The sequence below is a fragment of the Littorina saxatilis genome, linkage group LG16 (genome assembly GCF_037325665.1).
Source record: "Littorina saxatilis isolate snail1 linkage group LG16, US_GU_Lsax_2.0, whole genome shotgun sequence".
Lineage (NCBI taxonomy): Eukaryota > Metazoa > Mollusca > Gastropoda > Littorinimorpha > Littorinidae > Littorina > Littorina saxatilis.
This window is the reverse complement of record NC_090260.1, coordinates 3,553,439-3,579,323: the sequence shown is the minus strand read 5'-3', so window position 1 is coordinate 3,579,323 and position 25,885 is coordinate 3,553,439. Positions and strand designations below refer to the sequence as shown.

The window sequence follows — 25,885 nt, the reverse complement described above, 5'->3', positions numbered from 1 at the left end:
TGATCATTAGTATAGTTCATTGTGAGAACAGCTTTTATTTCATCCAACCATGCAGTGGATTAGCTTGACTCACCTCAAAAAGAAAGAAAAAAAAGTTAAAATTGACAAAGTTATTCAATTTTGTTTGGGTACTCTTTTTTTTGGGTCACCCTGTATATAATTATTGTGTCCATGTTATAACAAAAGCCCATTTCCTAATGTGAGTGCTACCTGGGATCAAACATTGTTGGGAATGTTGTAGAGAAACGTCTTGTCATTATATTTAGTCAAGTTTTGACTAAATATTTTAACATCGAGGGGGAATCGAAACGAGGGTCGTGGTGTATGTGCGTGTGTGCGTGTGTGTGTGTGTCTGTGTGTGTGTGTAGAGCGATTCAGACTAAACTACTGGACCGATCTTTATGAAATTTGACATGAGAGTTCCTGGGTATGAAATCCCCGAACGTTTTTTTCATTTTTTTGATAAATGTCTTTGATGACGTCATATCCGGCTTTTCGTGAAAGTTGAGGCGGCACTGTCACGCCCTCATTTTTCAACCAAATTGGTTGAAATTTTGGTCAAGTAATCTTCGACGAAGCCCGTGTAATGTTATGACGTCATTAAAAACCGTGTTCTATTGTCAATATGCAAGAACCCTGACGTAAAAGGTTGCTGGGGATGCTGGGAGAATCATGGCGGAATAAATAACACGCTTACCCTCCATGCCTGTGTCTGCTTCATTTATAGTCTACCAGTTTGTTTATATATGTGACCGTCCAACACGACGAGAACACGACATGGTGTCAGAAGTGGCTGGTAGCGAAGCAGTGAGTGTGAAAAACTTTATGTACGAGATTGCAAGTCGAAAGTTTTGTTCGCGCGTGCCGTAGAGCATTTTGTTCGATCTAAAATCGCGTACTCCGACAGCAGCAAACTAGATGTAGCGTCGCAGTAGGAAGCGCACACTCCAAAAATAAAGAAAGGTGTGGTTCAGTGGTACGGATTCAGCAGAGATCCAGTATGGCAGAGCAGCCGAACCAACCACCATTACAGGCAGAGAGGAGACATTACACAGCCAATGTTCCAATACCTTCAAAGCTGGTTATGGAAGGCAACTTATCCCAAAACTGGAAGAAGTTCAAAAGACAATGGGACAATTATGAGATTGCTTCTCGACTGGACAAAGAAGAAGGAGAATACCGGTGTGCAGTGTTGCTTGCCTGCATTGGCGAAGATGCAATGGAGGTGTATGACAGCATGAGGTTCTCTGAAGGTGAGAACAAGAAAGACATAAGCGTTGTCATCAAGAAACTGAAAGAATTTTGTGTGGGAGCCACGCATGAAGCGTTCGAAACATACAGATTTCACATTCGACGCCAGGAGTCGTCTGAGTCGATCGATGCGTATGTGGCAGCCCTTAGACAACTTGCTAAGAACTGTAATTATGGCATCATGGAAGACCGTATGATACGGGATAGAATTGTCGTTGGTGTCAAAAGTGATACCATGCGGGAGAAACTTCTTGAAGATTCAACACTGACTTTTAAAAAAGCAGTAGACATATGCAGAGCTTATGAGTCATCCCAGCAACAACTCCATGAAATGTCTAAGGAAACAACAGTGGATCGCCTAAAGGGGGTTCCGAATGCTATGCAAAAGGGACAGCATCCGAAAACACAGTGGAAGCGTCCAAGCCGAAATCTCGGAGAAAGGTCACAAAAGTGCACCAGATGCGGTCGAGATCAGCATGGCAGAGAGTCCTGTCCTGCCGCGAAAGCCGAATGCAGAAAATGCCTGAAGAAAGGACATTATGCAGTTTGTTGTTTCAGCAAGCCCATCAGCCAAGCTTCTGTGAAGGAAGTGAAAGATGAAGCATATCTGGGAGCAGTGTCAAATGCAGGAACTGACGCCTGGCATGTGGACGTTCAGCTAGAGCAGTCAAACATTCAGTTTAAGATGGACACTGGAGCAGACGTAACAGTGATGCCAGCAGTGATGGTACCCAAAAACAAATACCCGCTTGAGAGGCCTTCGAAAAGACTCTTTGGCCCAGGTAAAATTCCACTAAAAGTGCTGGGACAGTTCACGTCAAAAATGAAAGTCAAGAACGCCATGAGCATTCAGGACATCTACGTGGTTGAAGACCTAGAAGAACCTCTGTTAGGGAGACCAGCAATTCAGGCGCTAGGACTCGTGAAGCGTGTGGAAACGGTGAAAGAAGGCGACAAGGAACGCATTCAGAAGACTTTCCCCAGGCTGTTCTCTGGACTTGGGAAAATGAAAGAGACTTATACGATTCGCCTGAAGGACAGTGCAGTGCCGTATGCAGTGACAGCACCGAGACGTGTTCCACTCCCTTTTCAACAGAAGGTAGAGGAGGAGCTTAGGCGACTGCAAGATCAGGAAGTGATTCGACCAGTCAACACTCCAACTGACTGGTGTGCCCCCATCGTTGTGGTGCCGAAAGCACATAATGATGCAGTGAGGATCTGTGTAGACCTTACCAGACTGAACGAGAGTGTCAAGAGAGAAAACTATCCTCTTCCGTCTACAGATCAACTCCTCGCACAGTTAGAGGAGGCAAATTAACAGTATTCACTAAACTGGACTGCAACAGCGGTTTCTATCAAGTTCCACTGGAGAAAAGCTCACAAGAGTTGACGACCTTCATTACACCAATCGGACGTTTTTGTTTTCAACGTCTACCCTTCGGAATCTCGTCAGGGAGCGAGGTTTTTCATCGCATCATGTCGCAGCTGTTGTCAGACATTCCAGGGGTCATATGCGACATAGATGATGTGTTGGTGTACGGACGCAACCAAGTCGAGCATGACCAACGTCTGAAGCAAGTACTTGAAAAGCTTCAAGATGCTGGTGTCACACTGAATGACAAGTGTGCTTTCGGCCAAACAAGCATCAAGTTCCTCGGACACGTGATCTCCAAGGATGGTGTGCAGATGGATCCGGACAAGGTGGAGGCTATCAGGAACATGCCTCGACCTAAGAGCGTCCCTGAACTACGACGTGTTTTGGGACTGGTGAACTTCGTCCGAAAGTTCTCCCCTAACCTGGCAGAAGAGACCAGACCTCTACGTGATTTGCTGAAAAAGGAAATTCAGTGGACATGGGGAGACGCACAGGAGAGAGTGTTTCTAAGACTGAAAGAACAGCTGACCTCACCACCAGTGCTGGCTCACTACAGCACATCCTTGCCTACCAAAGTGTCAGCTGATGCTTCGTCGTACGGGCTGGGAGCTGTCCTTCTCCAGGAAAGAGACGGTGAATGGCAACCCGTATTCTTTGCTTCAAGATCTATGACGTCCACCGAGCAGCGGTATGCCCAGGTGGAAAAGGAGGCATTAGCGTCTACGTGGGCCTGCGAGAAGTTCGCTGACTTCTTGATTGGTCTTCCCTCATTCACCATAGAGACAGACCACAGGCCGCTTCTGGCACTCCTCAAGTCAAAACAGCTAGACGAGCTTTCGCCACGGATTCAACGGTTCCGTATGAGGCTGATGCGGTACCGGTATGACGTGATCTACACAGCTGGTAAGGATCTGACAACTGCTGACGCCTTATCGCGTGCTCCAGTCGGATCTCCACAGACGTCAGACTTACAGCTTGACAGTGATGTTGCAGCATACGTCAAGTCAGTGGTGGAAGGATTTCCAGCGTCAAAGCAGCGCATGGATGAAATCAGGGCCAAACAGCAGAAAGATATAATTTGCTGCAAAGTGAAAGACTACTGCAACAAAGGATGGCCTGATGTTAACAAGGTTGAACCAGACCTTAAGCCTTTTCACACAGTGAGAGACGACCTGACGGTACAACAAGGACTGTTGTTGTTCAGGGACCGTCTTGTCATTCCAGAAGTGATGAGGCAGGACATTCTCAGCAAAATCCACGGAGGTCACCAGGGCATCGTAAAGTGCAGAGCGCTGGCAAGATCTTCAGTGTGGTGGCCAGGACTTTCCACAGACATAAAAGTCATGATAGAAGAATGTGCAACTTGCGTGAAGGAGCGCAAACCACCACCAGAACCATTGCAACCTACACCGGTGCCAGATTATCCATGGCAGAAAGTGGGTGTCGACTTGATGGACTGGCGTGGAAACGACTACCTTGTGGTGGTGGACTATTTCTCGAGGTACATAGAAATGGCACTACTACGTTCGACCACCAGTGAAACTGTCATCCAACACCTGAAGAGCATCATGTCCAGGCATGGAATCCCGGAAGTCATGATGACGGACAATGGCCCTCAGTTTGACGCTGACAAGTTCTCAAGGTTTGCTGAAGAATATGGCTTCATCCATGAAACCAGTAGTCCACGGTATCCGCAAGCCAACGGAGAAGCTGAACGAGCAGTGCAGACCCTCAAGCAGCTGCTCCTGAAAGCTGAAGATCCGTACGTGGCTATGTTAAACTACAGAGCGACGCCTCTGCAGTGCGGTTTCAGTCCAGCGGAAAGACTTATGGGACGTCGTTTGAGAACCAAGGTACCTGCCGTTCCCAATCTGCTTATTCCAGACTGGCCAAAGTTCCACGACATGCGGTCAGCCGATGTCCAGCAGAAAGAGGCACAGAAGAAAAACCACGACAAGCGACACCGAGCTCAACCCCTTCCTACCCTCAAGCCAGGAGAACGTGTGTGGCTGAAAACACCTACGGAGAAAGAAGCAGTCATCTTGCGACCAGTTGCTCCGAGGTCATACGAACTACAGACAAAGACGGGCATCCAGAGAAGAAATCGCCGACACCTCAACAGACGTCTGAGTGATGCACCAACCCCAAAGCAGTCACCAGACAAAGCGTCAACAACCATTCCTCCTGATGCGGGACGCCCAGGACATCGCGGGGAGGACGGTGGTTTTCCTGATCCGTCCTCAGAACAAAGGGAGACAGATTCTCCGTCTGAGGGATTGCCCAATGAACGGCCTGTGACCACAAGAAGCGGTCGCGTGGTCAAGCGGCCTAACATTCTTGATCTGTGACTTATGGTTATGTTTAATCAGTGTGAAAGAAGCACAGGAATGTTATCTTTTGTTGAAGTTTTCATTTATAAAAGTCATAGTCATAGTGACATTGAAGAGCTAGTTTGCTTTGTTTTCTAAAAAAACAAAAGGCTTTAAGTAAGGGGGATGTAATGTTATGACGTCATTGAAAACCGTGTTCTATTGTCAATATGCAAGAACCCTGACGTAATATGTTACTAGGGATTCTGGGAGAATCATGGTGGAATAAAAGCACGCCATCCGTCCATGCTGTCTGTGTCTGCTTCATTTACTACCAGTTTGTTTATATTTGTGACCGTCCAACACGACGAGAACACGACAGCCCGGACTTCTGTATTGCATTTCAGCTTGGTGGCTTAAAAATTAATTAATGACTTTGGTCATTAAAAATCTGAAAATTGTAAAAAAAAATAAAAATTTATAAAACGATCCAAATTTACGTTTATCTTATTCTCCATCATTTGCTGATTCCAAAAACATATAAATATGTTATATTCAGATTAAAAACAAGCTCTGAAAATTAAATATATAAAAATTATTATCAACATTAAATTGTCCAAATCAATTGAAAAACACTTTCATCTTATTTCTTGTAGGTTCCTGATTCCAAAAACATATAGATATGATATGTTTGGATTAAAAACACGCTCAGAAAGTTAAAACAAAGAGAGGTACAGAAAAGCGTGCTATCCTTCTTAGCGCAACTACTACCCCGCTCTTCTTGTCAATTTCACTGCCTTTGCCATGAGCGGTGGACTGACGATGCTACGAGTATACGGTCTTGCTGAAAAATGGCATTGCGTTCAGTTTCATTCTGTGAGTTCGACAGCTACTTGACTAAATATTGTATTTTCGCCTTACGCGACTTGTTTTTGTTCTTGGTTACGTTAGATCTACTCCATTTTTTCTTGTGATATTTTAGAGGAGTACGGGTTGATTAGATTGTATCAACATCTTTATTTTTCTCTAGCCGAAAATGCCATTCCTTGCATTTAGATCTGTGAACAAACGGGAGGTCACAACAAACGGTTGAGGATCAGGAAATCACAAAGTGTACATGTATCATGTGGTCGAATCTCGATCTTCCCAGTGTGGTAAGCAAGATGTGCAGTTTGTTTTTGTTTGAACACACTGTTGACTGATTTACAGCTTTGGTTTTACTTTGAAGTGTTCACCTCTAAGAGTAATACCTAATATACTGGACTCGCAACGAAATATACAAACAAATGACAATGAACAACGTTTCGACCTAAAGGTCTTCAACAGGTTAAAACAAGTCGCGTAAGGCGAAAATACAATATTTAGTCAAGTAGCTGTCGAACTCACAGAATGAAACTGAACGCAATGCAACGCAGCAAGACCGTATACTCGTAGTCCACCGCTCACGGCATAGGCAGTGAAATTGACAAGAAGAGCGGGGTAGTAGTTGCGCTAAGAAGGATAGCACGCTTTTCTGTACCTCTCTTTGTTTTAACTTTCTGAGCGTGTTTTTAATCCAAACATATCATATCTATATGTTTTTGGAATCAGGAACCGACACGGAATAAGATGAAAGTGTTTTTAAATTGATTTGGACAATTTAATTTTGATAATAATTTTTATATATTTAATTTTCAGAGCTTGTTTTTAATTTGAATATAACATATTTATATGTTTTTGGAATCAGCAAATGATGGAGAATAAGATAAACGTAAATTTGGATCGTTTTATAAATTTTTATTTTTTTTTTACAATTTTCAGATTTTTAATGACCAAAGTCATTAATTAATTTTTAAGCCACCAAGCTGAAATGCAATACCGAAGTCCGGGCTTTGTCGAAGATTACTTGACCAAAATTTCAACTAATTTGGTTGAAAAATGAGGGCGTGACAGTGCCGCCTCAACTTTCACGAAAAGCCGGATATGAAGTCATCAAAGACATTTATCAAAAAAATGAAAAAAACGTTCGGGGATTTCATACCCAGGAACTCTCATGTCAAATTTCATAAAGATCGGTCCAGTAGTTTAGTCTGAATCGCTCTACACACACACACACTTTGGGTAAGATATGTAATTTAATCAAAAATTTTAGTAATAAATTTTCATTTGATTAATATACTTACCCAACTCACATCGTTTATTCCCTCCCGCCTCCCCGCTGTGGGGGTATGGGGTCTAAAAAAGAAGTGAGTTGGGCTTCGTTTTGGAATGATAAGATGGCGGTGTATGCGTGCGCATACGGAAGTCAGACTGGTGGTTAGTCTGGCATTATGGGATAGGGCACTCTCTTTTTTAGAGTGGTCTCCCTTGGTTACCAAGGGGACGCGTACAGCGTAACCAGCACTGAACTAGGGTTAATTGCTATATGTGAGTTGGGTAAGTATATTAATCAAATGAAAATTTATTACTAAAATTTTTGATTCTCATGGCAAGCCCAAAAGTGTTGCAAGAATGACTTAGCATCTGTGACTTTGTAATCATGAGCAGTGGAATATGAGGTCCCTGCCAGACTAGCTTGACATGACCTCAATGATATTCCCACATGTGGGTGCATGGTTTAGTTAGTACATGGGCTATCTCTCCGGTACATAGGATGAAAACGGAATACTACATGGCTTGCTGTGTGGCACCAGATTTACACTTATTGCTTTTCAAATGTTGAAATATTCACTTTTACTTTTGTAAACCTGGTAACACACAGTAGGCTATGTAGTGTTCTCTATTTGTATCATTGAAACGCTTCTGTCCGTCAATCACACTTTAAATTGCCTTACATTTTGGATGACATATATGCCACCCCTTTGGTATTCCTCTAATAGTTTTAGCTAAATAGAAAACTTAGTTTCAGCTAATCGCTATGGAGTATTCTTTCTTTCTTTATTTGGTGTTTAACGTCGTTTTCAACCATTCAAGGTTATATCGCGACGGGGAAAGGGGGGAGATGGGATAGGGGAAAGGGGGGAGATGGGATAGAGCCACTTGTTAATTGTTTCTTGTTCACAAAAGCACTAATAAAAAAATTGCTCCAGGGGCTTGCAACGTAGTATAATATATGACCTTACTGGGAGAATGCAAGTTTCCAGTACAAAGGACTTAACATTTCTTAAATACTGCTTGACTAAAATCTTTACAAACATGGACTATATTCTTTACAAGAAACACTTAACAAGGGTAAAAGGAGAAACAGAACCGTTTGTCGCCTCTTACGACATGCTGGCAAGCATCGGGTAAATTCTTTCTCGTCCCAACCAATATGGGACTCCCCCTAACCCGCGGGGGGTGCTATGGAGTATGCGAACACTTGAATTATATGCGATGAAACACTCAAGCTGCTTTCTCTTGCTTATAGCTGAGAGCAGCACTGCAGCAGTGACTGTGGGGTGGAGGATCCAGTTCTGCCTGTTTCCGACATAATGGATCAACATGAGTGCAGACCTGCTGAGCACCTTATCTTCTTGGGTGTGTATAGATGTATATACATTTATTGTATTAATAAATTGTCACACACACACACACACACACACAGATATACTGACAAACACATTCACGCCTGCACACATGCAAGCACAAACACACGCACCAGCACGTTTCAAACGCTCACCACCACCACCGTCTCAGTCGGTGCAGCTGTTTCGGAGCCCTTAGTTTTATAAGTTAGATATGCACTGAAAGCCACAGCACTTTTAAGTTAGCTTTCATTATCATTCTCTTAACTCATTGTCTCCCAGGTACGGATATATCCGTACCCACTCATATGGCTCAATCTGACCTGGTACAGATATATTTGTACACACAGTCACTTCCTGTAATGTCGATCTAACGCCTGCATTCCAGCACAGTTCCTACACAGTTACCACAATTCTGAGTGACCTGCTGCAGCACAGCTGGTCTCGGCTAAAGATAACTTGGTCAACATAGGTGGGGTAGAAAGTGTTAAAGTATGGCCCTATTTGCTTCAGTTAGCATGCTTTCTCATAGTCATACTGCTGTGTCATTGCAGGTTTCATTCCATGCTCTGGTGTGGGTGTCATATGCAAGAGAGCCTCCTGTTCACTTCCCGGCAGATATGTGCATGGTGAAGGGCCTTGATACCACTTACAGACGTCAAAGCAGATGCCATTAGAGAACAACCAGAACTGTTCAGCGGGTGCCATCGGCGAACATGAATACAAGTTACAGAACAGGAAAGCATATGTCACTGGCTAAGGGAACCGGACATCAGCTACTATAAACTTAATCAGATGCCTGTAGCAAATAATCTGGACACCAATCACAAATCAAACAGATGTGGAGGACAGAGAACATTGCATTTGATTATTGCCATATATGATTGTAACCCTGTTTGGAAAAAAGGGACATAAGCCACACTATATACTTTCTGGTTGCATGCTGATTACTCTCCATTGAACATTTAGTGAGTTTTGACTCACCTGGGCCAGAATGTATGTGTCGAGGATAGAGAACTGATAAGTCTCTTATCCCGGGGTTAGTTCAAAAACAACATGGCGGCGGTCGCACTTCAAGTGCTAAGAAACCGTGTTTTCACACACAGGAATAACCTGTTTGATGTATATGAACTGTTAAAAACTTTTCGGTTTTGCAGGGCCGGACCCAGGGGGGGGGGGGGGGGGGGGTTCCGGAACCCCTCCCCTGGAAAAAGCATGTACCTTGTTTGAGTGTTTTTTTGTTTTTTGGTTTTTTTTAAAATAAATTTTGTGTGTGTCTCTAACAAATTTTATTCAATGTGAAATCCGATGAGAAAAAGGTACCCCCCCCCCCCCCCCAACTCACACTGACAGGCCTTAAACCTCAAAACAAGGCCCAGAATGCACCAGATTGCACAGATTTTAACCGTTTTTCAAAAATTGTCCGGGGGAGCATGCCCCCGGACCCCCCCCGCCCGCTTGTGGCTTTGCCACTTCGCTGATTTGCCCCCCCAAAAAAGGAGGAACCCCCCCCCCCCCTTACAACTCATTTGGTCCGGCCCTGGTTTTGCCGCGCTGATTTGTGTGACCACTGCCGGTGTTAAAAACGAATTTAAACTTCAAGTCGAAATGGCGATCCACCCAGCCCCTCCCTTTCCCTCCAACTTACTTCACTTGAATCCTAGAACAAAATTAATGTCCTTGTTGGACCGTATTTTGCCTTACCTAATGTGAATTTGCACAAGAAAACAACAACGCGAAGAAAACAACAACGCGAAGAAAACAATGGCACGAGAACAAGACCGGAACCCAGTTCAAAGAAACATTTCGTCACGCTTTTCATGACGTCAACGTCTACATTGATCATTTAGAACAGAGCGACGTCACCTTTCGAACGCGGATTCCTGAATTTAGAACGGCCTTGACATCCTATCATGCGCAGAGATGCGGAAATCCCCATGCCAAAAATAGATCGAGGGCAATGCCCGGGTTAGTTATCTTTTCTGTAGTCTCGACACATGCATTGCGCTAAAGTATCGATGATATCCTGGGGATAGATAGACCGAGCTAAGCTTTTATCCCGGGTTAAGATAGACCTGGACACATACATTCCGGCCCTGGTGACTAATCAGGCTGACTTACAATGGGTAGACAGAATTGAACATTGTTGTTTGCTTGGATGGTTTTCAAGGTAGAATTTACAAAGTTAACACACTGCTATGGTTTGATCAATTTCAAACATGACCACATGTGGCATTTTTTCAAAACCACATTTTTGACAAATATCGAGGATGTGTTGCGAAAGCATGTGTTCATATTTTTCTGAAATGTTTTTAAAGCTAGATCTTTGATACTTTACAGGCTATTGAAGTTGGATGACCTCTAGATGTGACCCATGTCAAGTTGACCCTCATAAACTTTTAAGTTCAGAGAGGGGTTAAGTTCTTTAAAAAAAAAATTAATAACAGAGAAATAGTATTATTTTCAATGTGTTTGAAGCAAGATCTTTGTAACTAAATAACTTTTTCTATGTAAAGTCACACACATACAGGGTTGGATGACATCAAGTCAGCTTGATATATTGCATTATTCAATTTCAAGGTCAGATTGGGGTAGAGTTCTGGTCAATAATAGGGACAATTAGTGTCTCACTTGATTGTTCAGAGTTAGGTTCTTGTCCAGATGCTTGTTTGTTTGTTTGTTTGTTTGCTTAACGCCCAGCCGACCACGAAGGGCCATATCAGGGCGGTGTGCTGCTTTGACATATAACGTGTGCCACACACAAGACAGAAGTCGCAGCACAGGCTTCATGTCTCACCCAGTCACATTATTCTGACACCGGACCAACCAGTCCTAGCACTAATCCCATAATGCCAGACGCCAGGCGGAGCAGCCACTAGATTGCCAATTTTAAAGTCTTAGGTATGACCCGGCCGGGGTTCGAACCCACGACCTCCCGATCACGGGGCGGACGCCTTACCACCAGGCCAACCGTGCCGGTTTGTCCAGATGCAGGTTACAGGGTTTTTATCATGTACTGATGTTATCATGTAGGCATGGTCACTTTCAAAGCTAATCATAGAAATTAACTTGGCTGAACGGGAGATAATTTTGAGAAAATGGGTTGTGCTAAAGATGAATTCCCACAAAGAAGAGTGCTATAATAATTAAATCTCTTTTGTGCATTTTATTGTTACTTGTTCTGGTTAACAGGGTTATAACAAAATTGAATTAAAACTGTCTCTGCATTGGGACATTTACCAAAAATCAACAGCTTGGTAACTCACTGTGCAAGATGGACACATTTTTTAAAATTATTATTTAATTGACAAATTGTGTCTTTTACATGTAAGTGGATATTTAGAAATGTTGTTACATAATTTTGATTATCAATGCTCGGCCGAAAAATTAAAATAAACATGTGATGAACCTTTACTTTCTTGCCAAATGTGACAGAGTGACTGCAGCCACTGGCCTGATCTTGCACACACACATTTAATTCACACAAAACAATTGATTCAGCAAAAATTAGGGTCACAATTACGTCCCGTTAAATTTGGAAGGTTATGGTACTTTTACAAGAAAGTACTGCAGTATACTATAGTAAACTATAGTAAAAGTACTATAGTACAAATTTTACAGCTACGAAAATACCACGCTGTACTATAGTAAACTATAGTAAAAGTACTATAGTACAAATGTACCGCGGCGAAAATACCACGCTGTACAGTAGTAAACTATAGTAAAAGTACTATAGTACAATTGTACTGCTACGAAAATACCACGCTGTACTACAGTTTACTCTAGTAAACTGCAATAAACTGTGGTACATGTACCGTAGTAAACTATAGTTTACTATAGTAAACTATAGTACAGTGTGGTACAGAAGCGTGCAAAATCCTATAGTACATTTAATTGTACTACAGTTTACTATAGTATACTATAGTACATTTACCACAAAGTACTATAGTACACAGTAATGTACTATACTATAGTACTATTTGTACTATAGTATACTATAGTACGTGTACTATAGTAAACTGTAGTTTACCATAGTACAATTCAATGTACCATAGTACTTGTACTATAGTAAACTATAGTATACTGTAGTACAATTCAATGTACCATAGTACTTTTACTGTAGTAAACTATAGTATATCATAGTACTTTTACTATAGTATACTATAGTACAAAGTGTGGTACTTTTTTACTTGGGCATGCAAAAGCTGAATCAGTTTGTTACGCAGTGTTCAGTATCAGAGTATGCACAGTGAAAAACTTGACGTCGCGACAAGCCGAAATTCGAAATTATCGCTTATTTTCCACGAGCTCGCAAAGAAAACTTATTTAAAACAGAAAAATATATTGTGTAGTGAAAGATCTCTGCAACAGATCTATCCGGAAGTCTGTTCTCATACTGATGTAAATGTGTTTGACTTTGCCTTGCGATTGAATTAAAACGTGCTTTTGCTTTGCTTTGTATGTATTATGTATGTTTGTCATTGTAAAGCGCTTTGAGAATGTAAAGCGCTCTATAAATCTCCCATATTATTTATTAAAACGCTTTTCAACTGTTTCACCGCCGAAGGCTAAATCAAGGCATGGCGTGAAAATGTCACATGCAAATGTGGCAGGCAGTATATTTTGACTTATAACTTCATTTGTTTGTGTCCTTTAAAAGAATAATCTTTTCATGTGCCTGTGCAGGAATCAGTTGCCTGCTTATTATTATTATTTGTTAAAATATGCTTCATTGAAGTGCCTATTGTTTGTATGGCAAGTTTTCATTGGTTTATGCTGCAAACTGTACTCTCATTGGCAGTTTAGTTGCCAATGTTGGCTTGGGAGACTACTTTTTTTGAGTGAACTAAGCTCACTGCATTTTTTTTGGTATGCTGACACCTGTCAGTGTCATTGCATTGTTACCACCTGAACCTGTCTGTACAAGATTCCTTTTGCTGTTTTGGTAAGTGAGATCATGCTAGTATGAATGCTTTATTTTAGTATGAATTGAATGACAGGACTGTTGAATGAAATTGTTTTATTATAACTGTATGCCAGTTTAGTTAGTTCAGTTTGAATGCTTTGGAATTTAGTTGAAAAGAAGGAATGTGAACATAAACTAGTTTGGAGCCAGCTTCTTTATTTTTGATGGCGTTCATGTTGTTCATAAGTTACTTTCTATTTGAATAATGTGTCTAGGGAAATGTCAGTCTCAATTGCTACTGAAAGAAGGCACATGATGTATTTTTATTATTGGAAACAAAGAGTTGGCTTGTTAATACCTGAATTTGATATTTATTTTCATTGTCTACATATATGATGTGCACATAGTAATAATTGATGTAATGCTTGTAGGTTATACCCTGGCCAGACTGAGGAGTGAGTAAACCCTCATAACTACAACTACAGTATTTTTGAGGTATGCGATATTTATTATTGCGGTGTGACATTCTTTATTTAAGAATGGAGTTCATGTTAAATTATTCTCAGCATGTCAGATTCACATGTTGATGTTGTAAATTGGTTGCATTGTATACATATAATATTTACGTGTATGCCGTTTTGTATGATTTCTCAGTGAAGCAATGTTGCCGAACTAAATGGAATATTTGATGTATATGTATACATGTGAGAGCCGTAATTTGTTTTAATGTTAATGTGAATCAAATGAGGTAAACTATTTAATTATTTATTGATTTACAATCTTAGAACTTTATTGTACTGGAACACCACGTTTACATTATTTTATTTACATGTGTTTCAGGGTTTTTTCCATGTGATTCTTTATGCCTTATGGTGAATAAAAAGCGAAGTCGGACTATCATCACACCGCCTTGTCTGCATGAGTGCGAGACGGTTACACAAATACCAGAGACATGTCTCTGCAAATACGTTACAATTTTAGGTTTTTCAACTCCCCACCAAAGTTAGATCAACGAACTAGCAACATCTTTAAAAAGAACCGAACCTTCCGGCTGTGGAAATGATTTTTGTCTCTGCGACGCGGCCTTGAGTAGATCCATTATTGTGAACAGATCTAACAAGAACCGCAAATGCTTATATGACTCACCTTCGCCACAAGTATTATTATGAGAAACAGGCTATTGACGACACGCAGGACCCCGTGACCCAACAACATTAACAGACCCAAGGAGAAGGTTTGTTGGTGGACAATGACATGTTGGTTAAAAACACGTAAACAAAACACGTAGCTACCTCACTGCAACATGAATTGCTTCACAGGACTGATCAGCACGCAGAAGCCCTTTTCGAAGTAACCTAGCTGTAGATACTCACTTTGCAAAGTAAATTCTCGGTAAAACGTTCTCTCACAAAACACACACACACACACACACACACACACACACACACACACACACACACACACACACACACACACACACACTAATACATGTTATTATTATTATTATTATTATTATTATTATTATTATTATTATTATTATTATATGAAGTCTTATATCGCGCGCGTATCTCCAGACTCGGACTCAAGGCGCAGGGATCTATTAATTTTATGCCGTGTGAGATGGAATTTTTTTTACACAATACATCACGCATTCACATCGACCAGCAGATTGCAGCCATTTCGGCGCATATCGTACTTTTCACGGCCTATTATTTCAAGTCACACACACATGCATACATACTCACGCACACACGAACACAAACACACACACATAAACACAGACACACGTGGACATGGACACCGTTGGATCCTGAATTTCAGACACAAACACACACGGACACACGCACACACACACGGACACACACACACACACACAGATACAGTCAATTCCGGTTAGTCGGCCATCCGGATAATCGACCAATTCCGGATAATCGGCCTATTTTCCCTCGGACCGAATCTTTTCTTCATATTATGTGTTAAAATGTTCGGTTAATCGGCCACCACGAAAACTTTGCACATCGGCTAAACGGCCACCTCACACTTTCACGTTTTTGTGAGTGGTTCCATGATCATTACTCACATGACAACACAAAGGTCTGCCAGTGAGTTTACTGAGTTTACACACTGTGATCGAAACAACTGACAGTCAAACACTGACTTGCTTGTGCCGAAAGCCTCTTTGCACAAACCATGGCGACGAAAAGGAAAGATTGCAGCGTCTTGGAAAAACTTGAATTCTTGGACAAAGTGAAAGGATATCCGTCTAACACATCAAAATTGCAGCTTGCAAATCAGTTAGGGGTCCCAAGAAAAACCCTTTGTCGATGGATTAACGACGAGGATCATCTCAGGAGTGAAGCTGTAGGTGGACGCTTGTCTGTCTCAAAGAAAAGGAAAAGAGGAGGAAAAGACGATGAAGTGGACGAGGCATTGGTTGACCAATATGCCCTGGAAAATGCCTTCGGGGAAGAAGAACTGCATTGCCTGGACGTTGTCTGTGCTGCAGTGAGGAAACGTGCCAGTGCCAAACAGAAGCAGACGACACTGGACACATTTTTTGGAGACATGTAGAGCACGTATGCCAATGCACGAAACTTCCGCTTTCCGCTACCATAAGTAACTTCCAACATCCAATATTTTTGTTCTGAGGAACTTCCCGATGCGATGTTCGGATAATCGGCCACTTCGGATAATCGGCCATAGTTCAGTCAGTCCCAAAAGTGGCCGATTAACCGGAGTCGACTGTATATATACATACATACACACATACATACATACATACATACATACATACATACATACATACATACATACCTACATACATACATACTTACACAAAAACACCCATAGACATGCACATTCACTTTTAATCAGAATCACACAGACAGACACACAGACGAACACTACACACACATACACACACGACACACACACACACATACACACACACACACACACACACACACACACACACCACGACCCTCGTCTCGATTCCCCCTCTGTTTATTCAGCCCACAGTGACCAGTGCGTAGGCAAAGAATGGTGGTATGGCTCCTTCTGTGGGCTTTAGTTGTTGTTCTTTTGCTTCCATTCAGTTTGACTTCCGTTTCAGAGGGGTCTTGGCTTTAGTGTAAGAAGGGGAGATGTGGAACTTGGGAAGACTTGCGAGCCTGTCTGCACTCTCATTTCGTCAGTGCGAATTTGTTCATCGCTGTTGCTTCTGTGGCTGCAATATATGGCTTCCAAGTCAAGCGTGTGTCTTGGGTTACTCAAAAAAAAAAGGTGGCATTTCAACCTGCGGAACCGCTTCGTTCTTCACTTTCATTGAGAACTTTTTATATGGTGCCGATCGATCGAATTACCTGATGTTTTTGTTACATCTCTTTGTTTGTGTGGCTAATGATCTGCAATGTTTTCATATGGTGCTGATCGATCGAATTACCCGATTTTTTTTGTTACATCTCGGTTTTGTGTGACTGATGATCTTAGATTATTATATGGCGCTGAAGTACTGTATAATTTAGTAATATCTCGATGTCTTTTAGACTATGATCTGCACTGGGTTTTGTAGCACGGAATTACCTGATCTGTTGGTACATCTCACTGAATGTGTAATGTCTGTTTAACGATGGCTTTAATACACAGTCACCTGGTGTTCTTCTTTGATCGCGATGTGTTTGCAGAATTCATCTCGGTGCTACAATTTCCGTCTGTTCTGTTTCATCTTCATACTTGTGTGTTTATTGATGGTATTATTATAATGCTGAATTAATTTCCCGACGATTTTTGACATTTAAAGTGTGACTGATGACTTGAAATGACTTTTACGGCGCTGAGTTGTTTGATGTTCTTAAAGCCATATGTACTCGATGACTATACACGCTAATTGCTTTACCAACAGCTGGAGACATGCTAAATTAAGTTCCCTGCAAAATATTGTGGTCTAGGACCCCTTCAATGTTGAGATATGTTAATTTTCATTTTGATCTGGATCGTCCTATTTATAGATTTGCCAACAGAGGTAGCGTTGACGCAAGGGAAATAACTCCGCGTCTTTGTTTACATCCAAAGTTTTTGAGACTCTAAAACAAGCTGTAATGCATGTATATGGTCCGCGCATGGCGACATATCGTCATTACATGGTCTTATGGTCCGTTTGACATCGATTATGGGCAAACTACACTTTGTAAACACGGGAGCGCGTACATATGCCTTTAATTGGTTCTCATAACTAATGATCTGACTTAGGTTTCTTTTTGGCGCTAAATACCTGATGTTATATTCAAATGTTTCTTTGTTCTGTTATGCAATTGTATTTGTTACATTTCATTGATTAGACAATTTCTGTGTTGCTATGACAGTTTTTTTTGAAAATCTGTTGTTTGTGTCATTACTGCATTGCAGGGGATTTTGTCATGCTGTATACCTGACCTTAATTGCACCACAACAAGGATAACAGATATTGTGTGTGTGTTGGTGAATGTATGTGTGTGTGTGTGTGTGTGTGTGTGTGTGTGTGTGTGTGTGTGTGTGTGTGTGAGAGAGAGAGAGAGAGAGAGAGAGAGAGAGAGAGAGAGAGAGAGAGATTCACATAAAAACATAAGGATACATACATACATACATACATACATACATACATACACACATACATACCTGCATACATGGATATATACACACTTACATACACATAATTTGCTATATAATCGCGGATATACAGGTTAAGGAAGAAACGCACACATTTTCAGTCAGGCAGATTAAAATATAACGCATAACTGCAAACTTGTGCTGTAGTTAGTGTTTTCTTGTTTGGAAGTAACATTATTATCATTCAATGTGTGGAAATATGCTAAAATGTGAGGTTACAAATGTTTATAAAGATTGACATTGCGGAACATTAATACATTTTATAGGTTTTATTTTAAATTTATTATTTTTGAAAATATTGATTTTCAAGCTTAAGTTGTAAAGTTTTGATTATACAGCATCAAAAGTATGACAGCTAGATTGTACACAAAGAGATCTTCAATTTGATATATCGTATGACAGCTAGATTGTACACAAAGAGATCTTCAATTTGATATATCGTATGACAGCTAGATTGTACACAAAGAGATCTTCAATTTGATATATCGTATGACATCTTTACCTGTAAAACCACTGAAGATTTGCTTGTTCGCGTTTCTTAAATTTCGTGTGATGACGTCAATATAGCCTAAAATTGCAATCGGCTATAAAACCCTTTTTATTGCATTTATTGGTTCAACTGTGATACATTTGTGGTTGCTGCAATCTGTTTTATAAAATAAAACCGAAAAGGTCATTTCTTTTTGCTTTTTTTAATTTGTCGCCCTGTACATAACTTCCCAATTGTGAAAAAATCGCATATTTGCCTGACTTTACAGTCCAATACCTCCAAATGTATAATTCTAACAGGCTTCAAACTTTGCACAGCAATTCTATAAGTACTTTTACATTTCAAACCTGAACTATAAGCACATTGGTTAATTTTGAAGCTGTTTACAGCACTCTAAAAAATGCCTTCTGTGCACTATTTACGCTTACGACAGTGGGCCTCCCTATACAGTACCAATTTCAAAGTACTATAGTATACTATAGTAAATGTACCATGTACTATAGTATGTACTATAGTACATGGTTTTGAGTACTATGGTACTGTGAAGTAAATGTACCATGTACCATAGTACAAACTTTAGTACTATTGTACGAAGTATAGTACTGCGGTACAGTATAGTATACATGCATTTTGTGTTTTTTGTGTTTTTTGTTTTATCAATTACACATTAACATGCTTCCATTTGAAACTTCGAGGTCTTCATCGGGGATTGACGCCCGACAAAAACTAATTGAAGCCCGATGGAGCGAAGCGACGGAGGGCTTCAATTAGACTTTGGGAGGGCGTCAATCCACGATGAAGACCTCGAAGTTTCAAATGGAAGCATGTTAATGTTATTGTAATTCAATCTGACGACGATCTCTTTCCTGCTTTCATGCGGTTGTAAACAGACAGAATTGGTTCTGTTCTGTTCACACATTACTTTCAGTCCACCTACCTGCAAGGGTCAAGTCCTATGTCTCTGTATTCCTATCGTATCACTCTGCTCCTGTTTTGTTTTCTTTCACACACATGTTCCCTTCTTTTATGACGGGTTTCTGGACAGTAAACTCTAAAACAAATTCTTTTCCTCACAAAAGCGATCTTTGGAACTGACGTACGTAGTCCGGAAGAATTCATGCATCAACTTACGTCACATATTCGACGTCTTCACTTCGCATACCTTATTATAGTCTCGGTATTTCGTTGGCCTTCATATTTCATACTTGTAAAATGACCCTCAAAGCTAACCGAGACTAGTTGAGGCTGTATTAATGCGCCTAGCCAGCAGGTTGTTAATGGATTTTTTAGCGAGTGGTTATCGACAATTAATGACCGGTAATTTTTAATGAGTTGGGGCATTCTGACCAATCACAGGATCTGTTTCATTAAAACGCAAACTTGATTGAATTACAATTATTCTTTGCAGCTGCCACAACTCTTTTCACTGTCACTGTCACTAGTATCCGACTATTTTTGAGATTTGCAAAAAGTACCATTGTGAGAATCTGAATCTGATACAATTACAGTGACCATTGGGCCGTCTGTATTTTTTGTCTTTGAGTTTTAGTTTGAGTTTTACTTGTTTGTTTGTTGATTCTATCTGGATCTGGCTGCCCCACGTGGTGGTGTTCGTGGGGAGTACGTCACAGAAGCGGGCTATTTCGTGAACTGTTTACTCCATGGGTGGGAGCCCAAAATGTTGCTGGGACTGAACATTTTGGAAGGCCGGGGTCCAGGGGCCGCTAAGGCTACGGCGGGGTGCAGGGGCAGCGCCCTTGCTGGGGGGTCTCAGGGGGCAGCGCCCCCCAGCCGAAAGTGAATTTTAGCATTTTAGGGAGGGTTTAGGTGGCCTCTCCTGACTTTAAATTTTAGAACAAACTAGCTTTTTGGAGATGCATAAGGCCAAAAATAAAAAAAGGCTGTTTACGGTATCCCGACCGACCCTATTTTTTCGCGCGACCCTAGACTTTTTTGGCATTTGGGGAAAAAAAAAAGTCTTTGTTTTTGGCAAAATAACTTAAAAATATGTTTTGGGGGGGAAGCCTCTCCTGGCTTTAAAACTGAAAACGGCACACACTTTTTTTTTTTTTTTTTTTGGGGGGGGGGGGGGATTAATGCACAAAAGCAAAAAAAACTCTTTACTTGAAGGTATTTGGTTGCATCACTCTTGCTAGGGGGTCTACAAAAACAAGTCGTAAACAAATTTCAAAATGATTTTTAGCATTTTAGGGAGGGTTTAGGTGGCCTCTCCCTACTTGTAAATTTTAGAACAAACAAGCTTTTTGGAGATGCATAATATAATATTCTACATCTTGTAAACTTGAAGGTTTTCATAACTGACCAGCTGAAAATTAATTTTAGCATTTCATGAGGGGGCTATTTGAGCCTCTGCTGGCTTTAAAACTGATAACAGCAAACAAAAACAACAACAAATGGGGGAGGGGAGGAGAGAATGCACAAAATCAAAAACCTCTATACTTGAAGATGTTTGGTTGTATCACTCTTGCTAGGAGGTCTTCAAAAACAAGTGGTAAACACATTTCAAGAAGGGCCTTTAGAAGCTCCTAAGAGTCCTATAAGCTTAAACAAAATCTTAAAATTGGAGATGCACAAAAGTAAAAAATCTTGTAAACTTGAAGGTTTTTGTAACTAACCAGCTGAAAGTGAATTTTTAGCAATTCAAGAGTTGCTATCTAAGCCTCTCCTGGCTTTAAAACTGAAAACAGTACACACTTTTTTTTTTTGGGGGGGGGGGGGGTGAATGCACAAAATCAAAAACCTCTATACTTGAAGGTGTTTGGTTGCATCAACAAGTGGTAAACACATTTCAAGAAGGACTTTAGAAGCGGCTTAAACAAAAACTTAAAATTGGAGATGCACATAATTAAAAAATCTTGTAAACTTGAAGGTATTTGATTTCATCACCTACTTTTGTCTTTGTTTAAAACAAATGTTTACTGCATTAAAGGAAAATCGCCATGGAAACAAAGCAAACACAGAAAATAACAGTCACCTCGCTTGTACTACACATCTTTACTTTTGTAGCTTATGATTTTATCATTGCAGGTGGTATATTCTCAAATAATTGTTGAACCATAGCTTGAACCAAATGAGAAACAAGTTTCAAGTCAGTTTTTTTCAATTCAACACCTTCAAAAGGGCTAACTGCTCAGGTTATAAAAGAAGAAGGTTTAGACAAAAATAGAAACCACCAGAGTTATATCCCTTGCTAATGCTATACACAGTCTTCTGATGCTGCTTTTCAATTCATCATTTCAGGAGTTATATTCTAAAATTATTGTTGAATCATAGCTTGAATTAAAAGAGAAATATGTTTAAATTAAGCGTGTTTCACTTGCAAATTTTCTAAAGGACTCAATGTATCAGAATGTAAATACCACTAGTTCACAGATTAGGAATACCATTTATTTTCTACCACACCACTTAACGTCTCTGAATCCCTGCAAGTGGGGTATATAAAGTTGTGGGTGAACAGAACACCCCCCCGGGGGCCCGGGTAGCTCAGGTGGTAGAGCACTGGACTTGTGATCGAAAGGTCGCTGGTTCGAATCCGGGCCGGGACGGACATGGGTCAACTTTATGTGCAGACCCAGAGACGATATCCATGTCCCACCCCCGTGTCACCACAGCGGCACGTAAAAAAACTCGATTATTCTGCAATAAGTGCAGATGGCTGATACCACCTAACCACGCATACACTTGTGTATCTCATCTAAAGTCGGGGTAAAATCCGAGAACATGCCCCAAATGACTTTGCCGTGAGGGCGTACAATTTGAATTTCATGCGCACGATAAAGATCCCAGGGTCACAGCAAAAGCCTCAGGCCATGGAAACACGAATACATGCATGCAAAGCCCGGGTGTCCGTTCGGCCAACAGCCAATAAAGTAACCATTTCAGCACTGACCCAAGACGACCCAACCCGGTCCCTAGCCCATTTCAGTTGTCCTCTAGCAGCCGGCAGCCAGCTGTCATGAACATTAGTAATTATATTAATGGGTGAAAATTACTAATTTTTAGTTTTGGCACAAGTAAGCCGTCAGGAAGCGAGCCAAAACTGAAAAATAGACATTAACACGTGAAAATTAGTCATTAACACGTGAAAATTAGTCATTTTCACGTGAAAATTAGTAACTTTCACGGGTTAATTACTAATTTTTAGTTTGGCGCTAGTAGGCCCTCATAACATTTGCCAGGATGACATGACATAGCTGCTCCCTACATGTCACTCAATTTGGTCAATTTGGTAATGGTGAAAGGTAGTTGACCTTCTGTACACAGAACGGATTAACAAAAAAAGGTAAAAAGAGAAATTCAAGTGTTACGCCCTCACGGCAAAGCCATTAGGGGCATGTTCCCGGGTTTTAACCCGACTTTAGATGAGATACACAAGTGGATGCGTGTTTAGGTGTAATCAGCCATCTGCACTTATGGCAGAATGACCGAGGTCTTTTACGTGCTACTTGGGTGACACGGGGGTGGGACACGGATACCGTCTCTGGGTCTGCACATAAGGTTGACCTGTGTCCATCCCGGCCCGGATTCGAACCAGCGACCTTTCGATCACAAGTCCAGTGCTTTACCACCTGAGCTACCCGTGCCCCTCTGAGGTGTAAAAAAAAAAAAATTTTTTTTTTTTTTTTAGGCAAAAAATTTTAAAAAATGCAAATTTTTTCCTGGGACGGAAATCCGTCAGGGACGGAAGAAATCCCACCCCTGTTACTCATAAATTCCCATTTTGAAAACATGATGTCTACATGACTTTTTCAGATTAAAAATCTGTCTGCAATGTGGAAAAGAGGTTGAACTGGTAACAGGAACAGTGGACCAAGTAAGTCAATTGGAACGGAAGGGACAAAAACACCAATGTTTCCATAATTCTTCTTTGTGCTGAAAGTTTACACTGACAGGGACAACAAGTAAGTGACATTTTAAACTCTTGTCTTAAATTACCTGTACCACTTGTATCACACACACACACACACACACATATTTAAACATCAAGTTTTTTCTGTTCACTTTCAGTAATGGACCTATCTGGTGGCCTGTAATTATTCCAGTGTCTTGGGGGCACAAGAGGCAAAACTGTTGGTTGTTACTTTTTTTGGTTTTATATTTAGTCAAGTTTTGACTAAATATTTTAACATCGAGGGGGAATCGAAACGAGGGTCGTGGTGTATGTGCGTGTGTGCGTGTGTGCGTGTCTGTGTCTGTGTGTTTGTGTAGAGCGATTCAGACTAAACTACTGGACCGATCTTTATGAAATTTGACATGAGAGTTCCTGGGTATGAAATCCCCATACGTTTTTTAAATTTTTTTGATAAATGTCTTTGATGACGTCATATCCGGCTTTTCGTGAAAGTTGAGGCGGCACTGTCACGCCCTCATTTTTCAACCAAATTGGTTGAAATTTTGGTCAAGTAATCTTCGACGAAGCCCTGACTTCGGTACTGCATTTCAGCTTGGTGGCTTAAAAATTAATTAATGACTTTGGTCATTAAAAATCTGAAAATTGATATGTATTGCATTAGATTGTGGCTTACAAAACGTCTTTTATGAGATTTGACATTATCCAGAAAAATGAAAATGACGTGACGTAACACAATTTTTTTAAATGCAAGGCCTCCTGGTGCCGCTATGTGTTGCACGCAAACAATCTTTTTACTTGCTGTTTAACACCTTCCAATTACTTGATAGTTCACTCAAAAATAGTTAATCTGCTGCCTGCGGTTAAGCTGATTTTACCGATTTTTGCAACAAAGTGGGTTTTTTCTGAAGTGGATAAAAAAAACCTGGGCTACTTTGCCTTAAAATTGCGTATAGCTGCTGCCATTTTTGGGTACCATTAAAAGTTGTTTCAAAGACTATATGTATTTGTCTGTCAAATGAAACCAAATGTGCTCGGGAGTACCTCCCGTGCCGTAAAATCGGCCTTTGAGCCATGATTATTACTCGCCTAAATATAAGAGAACCGTACCGACATCAAAGTTAGGCTCACCTAAATGACGATTGAAAAAGTAAGTAATAATCCAAATGTGAACACTGAAGCACAACAGCTCGAATCAGCACAAATTCAGCAATCATCCTCATCGCTTGTAAAATCACACACGCAGTTTTGGCGAATGCCACTGACAAACGACTTGGGTCACCGACTAAAACCCCTCGGTAACTGCACAGTATCAAATGCATTGAACTGCGCATTCTAAAAAATAACTGTTAATCGTTTTTTTAAGAAGTATAGATGACTGAATACAAAAGCAGACGTTTTATGGCGTGTTTGCCAAAAAGACAAAAGGGGACTCGTTTCGCACATGAATTTGATGACTCAATTTGCGGTCGCGGAAGGTTTGGGTAAGCAGAAAACAGGCACTCGCAGAGTTTGTGTCAAAAAGTTGTTGAGGCTCGGTAATACCTGAAAATCGACCCTAGGGAAAATATGCACGATATTCAGAACTCGGAGTGTGTCACCTATATATATGTTTCACGGATACACATCCCAAAGTTACTGTTCTTTGATATTCTATAGAATGTTGATGGCTGGGAACACTTTTCATTTTTCACTGCCATGTCACGCATGTGGCTACCTTTGCCAGAGAACGACCCGCGTGCGTGTGTGTGTGTGTGTGTGTGTGTGTGTGTGTGTGTGTGTGTGTGTGTGTGTGTGTGTGTGTGTGTGTGTGTGTGTGTGTGTGTGCGTGCGTGTGCATGTGTGTGTGTGTGTAAAATGCATACTTACATCGTCCATGTTTTGCAGAGCCTCCTGCAGACAGTGTCTGGTCGTGTTAGGCAGGAGAATGGCCTGGTGGACTGCCGGAGGTGTGTCCAAGTCACCCAGAACACAACGCCTCACAATGTCTCCGGCTCGCTTCAGGTAATCAGCTGCCTTCCGCAATTCTTGTTGAACTGCATGAGGATCCTCTTCTGTCTGATGTATGATTGCCCCCATCATTACTCCATGGTCACGATCAATGACCAGCAGATCAACAAAGTCTTTCTCCAGGACTAAAGGTTCTGCCTCGTCACTGTTCATATTCCTGGTGGCTGCACCTTCGTAGAGGCTTCGGGAACCAGCGCTGTAAAGGCCACATTTGCCTTGAGTCATTATTATCAAAACTTCTTTCTGACTCTCTGCTTTGTCCTTGATCTTATTCATGCAGCAGTGGACTTTCTTCAGCGCTCTGTCTATGTGTACGACGTCACTGACCTCTGTACGCTTAGTGCTATCACTGTCGATTTGTTGTTGAGTTTTCAGCACGTCGATCAAGTCACCTCCTTGCGTGTATCTTTTTGTGACGTGCACCGTGTCTACATGGTGCGGGGGGATCATATAGACGGCCCTGTGAAGGTTGGGGAACCAGGCGTTAAGAAACTCCCTCTGGAAACACAGAACAGGACTGTAGTGCACGAAGCCACACTGGGTGC

At 41.2% G+C, this 25,885-nt stretch overlaps 1 protein-coding gene and 1 long non-coding RNA gene across 2 annotated transcripts in view; one reads left to right on the top strand and one right to left on the bottom strand.

Moving 5' to 3' along the window:
- LOC138951281 (uncharacterized) overlaps positions 1-25,885 on the bottom strand; it is a 60,018-nt gene that overhangs the window by 31,088 nt on the left and 3,045 nt on the right. Inside the window, exon 2 of the mRNA XM_070322912.1 lies at positions 25,200-25,838. Within this exon, the coding sequence (XP_070179013.1) occupies positions 25,200-25,838 (639 nt within the window). The remainder of the gene's footprint in view (positions 1-25,199; positions 25,839-25,885) is intronic.
- Positions 8,322-9,344, top strand: LOC138951550 (uncharacterized). The gene is made up of 2 exons (XR_011451165.1): positions 8,322-8,433; positions 8,975-9,344. It is a non-coding gene; the product is annotated as an uncharacterized lncRNA (long non-coding RNA).